Consider the following 4,044-nt stretch of genomic DNA (forward strand, 5'->3'; position numbering starts at 1 on the left):
TACCTATTTATGTAGAATCCAACTTTTTCCCGAAGGCCTTACCTTCCGAGATGCTAACCCGCTGTATCGATAGTATAACATCGTATATAGTGGAGGAAGCTGCAAGAGATTTTAATTACGGGCACTTTAACTTCATATATGAATTATATGATCGGGAGTCAATCCGATTGCGAACTTTACCACCTCCGTTGATAATCGAACGTCTACGTCAGTAGCGTCGCATATCCTATGATTTCCGATCGTCGAATGAGGTATCCGAGGAGTAAAGCTGCTCTACAATATTGGCATTAGACACCATTTTTCACGGTATAAATATTAAAGTACACTGCCAAACCGTTGTAGAATGATATCTATTGGTACAGATTCAAACTTCTTACCGAAGGTCTTACCTTCCGCGATCCGCACCATCCTCATCGAGAGTATAGCCCCGTGTTTAGAGAAGCACAATAGTATACATTTTAGTGACGTGCGCCTTAATTCCATGTATGAAGTAGAAGATCGAGTGTCAGTCCGTTACAGAACGATACCAAGTTCTTTGCTAGTCGATCAGATAAGTCAATAGCATTAGCCATCCTGTGGTTACGAGAGACAAATCTTCTACACGGGGGTTAATCCGCAGAAGGGTATTGGTAATCGATACCTCAGTTCACAGTTTGAATGTTAATGCAGACCGTAGAACCGTTGTAGAACGCGTCCAAATGCTATAAAGTCAAACGTTTATCCATAGGGCTTACCTTCCGCGAACCTCACCCGCTAGATCGAGAGTATAACTTCGTGTTCAGAGAAAGAAATTATTTCATATTTAAGTGATGGGCAACTTAATTTCATGTATGCATTAGAAGATCGGGTGTCAAACCGTTCGAGATCGTTGACACTTTCTAGCATAATTGAATTGCGTGTCAATAGTTTCACCTACCCTTGTGACTCCGAGAGTCAAGACTGTAATTCCAGGAGTTAATCCGCTGAACAGCATTGGCAATAGACACCATAATTCACGGTTTGAACATTAAAGTCGAGATTCAATCTCGATCGGAGATCAGTGTCAATTTGTGTAGAACCATGCCTTTTGACGAAGGACTTACATTCCAAGAACATAACTTGCTGTATCGATATAATAATGACGTGCCCAAGGAAACAAATTAGTACGCATTGTAGTGATGAACACCTTAATTTCATGCACGTATTATAAGAGCGACCGTCAAATCGTTCTACAACGTTATCACCTTCTTCGAGAGCAGAAGTTCTAGATCAATACCTGCACCTATCCTGTCATTCCGAAGGTCAAACATGGTATTCCTGGAGTCATTCCGTTGAATACTACTGGAAACGGAGATCTTAATTCACGGTATGCATATTAAGGTAGAACGCCAAACCTTTGTAGAGCTTTATCTATTGGATTTCTGTCACATTTTATATAGAAAGCCTTATCTGCCGCGAAACAAACCCGCCATATAGAGAGTACAACTTTCTGCGCAGAGAAGCATATTACTTTTCATTTTCTCGACATGCACCTAAATTTCAGGTACGAATATGATGATTCAGTGTCAAACCCATGGAGAACTTTACCACCTGCCTTAAGTGTCGGACAGAGATATGTCAATTGCTTCGCCTATCCTCTGATACCGCGAGTCAAACAAGGTATTCCTGGGGAAATGGAGCAGAACAGTTTTGCAATAGACACCTTAATTCTGTGTATGAATATTAAAGTATAGAATCATACCGTCGGCTATCATTAACAATTCGTATTAAGCCAGTACTTTTATCGAATACCTTACCTTCCGGGAATGCAACCCGCTCCAGCGATTGTGTTCCTTAGTTTTCACGTTTTCAAATTATTATACATTTTAGCAGTCGGATACATTACTTTCATGCATATGTAGGAATATCGAGGGCATGACATTCGATAACATAGCCATCTTCTTTGAGAGTGGCACAGCTTTTTTTTTGACGCGGGGGAATCTTGAATAGATGGCCCGGCCCCCTGAGGGAGGAGCCGGGTGTCTGTCGGATTTTTACCGACTAAACCGCCGCCGTGGTCCACCGTCTCCGTTAAGTGGAACGCCGGGAATTCAAGCGTCAGGCACCGAAGCCGTCCGGCGCTCCCCCACGGCTCACATTGCTGAGATATTCTTCGCGCGTCGCGCTTCTTCCTCTTGGATCTTCGGCAGTGCCGCAACCGTGCGACCGACACCTCCGTGGACCGCGATCCCCGAGAGGTTGGTCCCTCAGCCAACCACCCCGCGATCCCCCCTGGCGACGGGAAGGCAATGGTCGGGGACAGCCTCGAGCGGCGGGGGCTCTTCTCCGGATGTTATCCGACCACGTGGGACGATCTTCCAGCGCGCGCTCAGGGGAGCCTGCGTCGCGCTCGTCGGAACCGCCTTCCGGAGCGAGAGCGGGCCAGGGCTCCTTCTTCTTGGCCACGCTCCGCTGCCCCTTTCTGCAGCATCACCTGCTCGCAGAAGGGGGCCACAGCTCGCCAATTCCACTCGGTATCCACCATGTTAGGCACGATGGCGAAGAGAGAGAGGACCCACCCTGCAACACTCTTCAGTGCCTGCCTTTCATCCGTCCAGGCCGGACATTCCTCCAGGGTGCGCTGCGCGGATTCCACCTCCGCGTCGCAGAATCAACAACCTGGCGAATCCTTACGCCCGACCATGTTGAGGTAATCTCTGAAACACCCGAGTCCGGAGAGCACCTGCGTGAGGCGGAATGTCCGCCTGCCCCCGCTGTGGGCAGCCCCTCGCCTGACGGCGTAGCCTCCATCTGCACTCCGGACCACCGGATCACCTTCTCAATGTTATCCGCTTCCTCCGATCCTAGACTCTGGAGCCCGCTCGGTCGACGACGCGCGAGGTCGTAAGTTCTAGCCTCCATTCCCGCCAGCAGATCCAGCGGCGGGTGGCCCCCCAGGACGTAGGCCGCCTTGTGTGAGAGGGTGCGATACGACCTCTCCACCCTGATGGCCAGTCTGCGCCAGACGCTAGCGAGTCTGGCACATCTCTTGCCGCTGGCCATCAGGTCCGCCGCCCATACCGGGGCTCAGTATAATGCCATCGAACGGATGACCCCAGCGTACAGGCGGCGCTCTCTCTCGTCCGGCTCTCCGATGTTCGGGAGGAGACGGCACAGTGCCACACCCGTCCGTTCCAGGCGAGCGGCGAGCTGCTTGAAGTGGTCCTCGAAGGTCCATCGGACGTCCAGCACGATGCCGAGATACTTCATCGTATCCCGGATCTGGACTGACTTTACACCCACGTAGACCAATCCTCATCGTACGTTGTCCGACGGTGCTACACGCTTCGTCCCGCCGTGGATCCAGATCGCCTGGGTCTTCTCCGGCGAGTCGCGGAGTCCCAATCGTTCCATGGCCTTAACTACTATGGCCAATCCCAGTTCGGCGAGTAGGGTCGTCCTCCCGTACTCGCGACCGCTCGCCGTGACGAGGGTGTCATCCGCGTAGCAAGTAACACACACCCCGTCGGGGAACGATCCATGCAGGACTGTATCGAACGCTAAGTTCCACAGGATCGGACCCAGTACCGACACCTGTAGGACCCCGCAGCGCATCTCGCTGAGCACAGTACCGTCCCTCCCGGGATATTGTAAACGCCTGTTGGACAGGTTGGCTCGGACCACCGCCGCCAGGTACAAGGGCACCTCTTGCCGCTCCAATGCCACCCTGACGGCATTCCTGGTCAGGGAATTAAACGCGTTGGCGATGTCCAAACTGTCGACCAACATCACCCCGCCCTGTTGGACGGCCGTCTCCGACAGGGACCTGACGCGCTTAACTGCGTCGATCGTCGACCGCCCCTGCTGTAAACCGAACTGTCGGTCATTCAGATCCGGTCCAGCTCCCGAGAGGTGGTTCCACAGCCTCCTGGCTACCACCTCTCGAAGTGCTTCCCCTTTCCAGGCAATCCTCGTACTCGGCGAGTATGCGGTTGACGTAGCAGCCCACCACAACGACGTCACCCCACCGGACCCCCACATGGCCTTCCCCTTGGTGCAGCAGCGTGTCGATCGGGTTGCGGGCTG

General features: G+C 52.1%; 1 protein-coding gene across 1 annotated transcript; it reads right to left on the minus strand.

Moving 5' to 3' along the window:
- Positions 1 to 2,452: 2,452 nt before the first annotated feature.
- LOC143221606 (uncharacterized) lies at positions 2,453 to 3,021 on the minus strand (the record flags this gene model as incomplete). The annotated part of the gene is made up of 2 exons (XM_076447003.1): positions 2,653 to 3,021; positions 2,453 to 2,599 (listed from the first exon to the last, which is right to left on the minus strand). Coding segments are annotated over exons 1-2 (516 nt in total), but the record flags the coding sequence as incomplete, so codon positions are not given.
- Positions 3,022 to 4,044: the final 1,023 nt, after the last annotated feature.

The sequence above is a fragment of the Lasioglossum baleicum genome, unplaced genomic scaffold (genome assembly GCF_051020765.1).
Source record: "Lasioglossum baleicum unplaced genomic scaffold, iyLasBale1 scaffold2793, whole genome shotgun sequence".
NCBI classification, from domain to species: Eukaryota; Metazoa; Arthropoda; class Insecta; order Hymenoptera; family Halictidae; genus Lasioglossum; species Lasioglossum baleicum.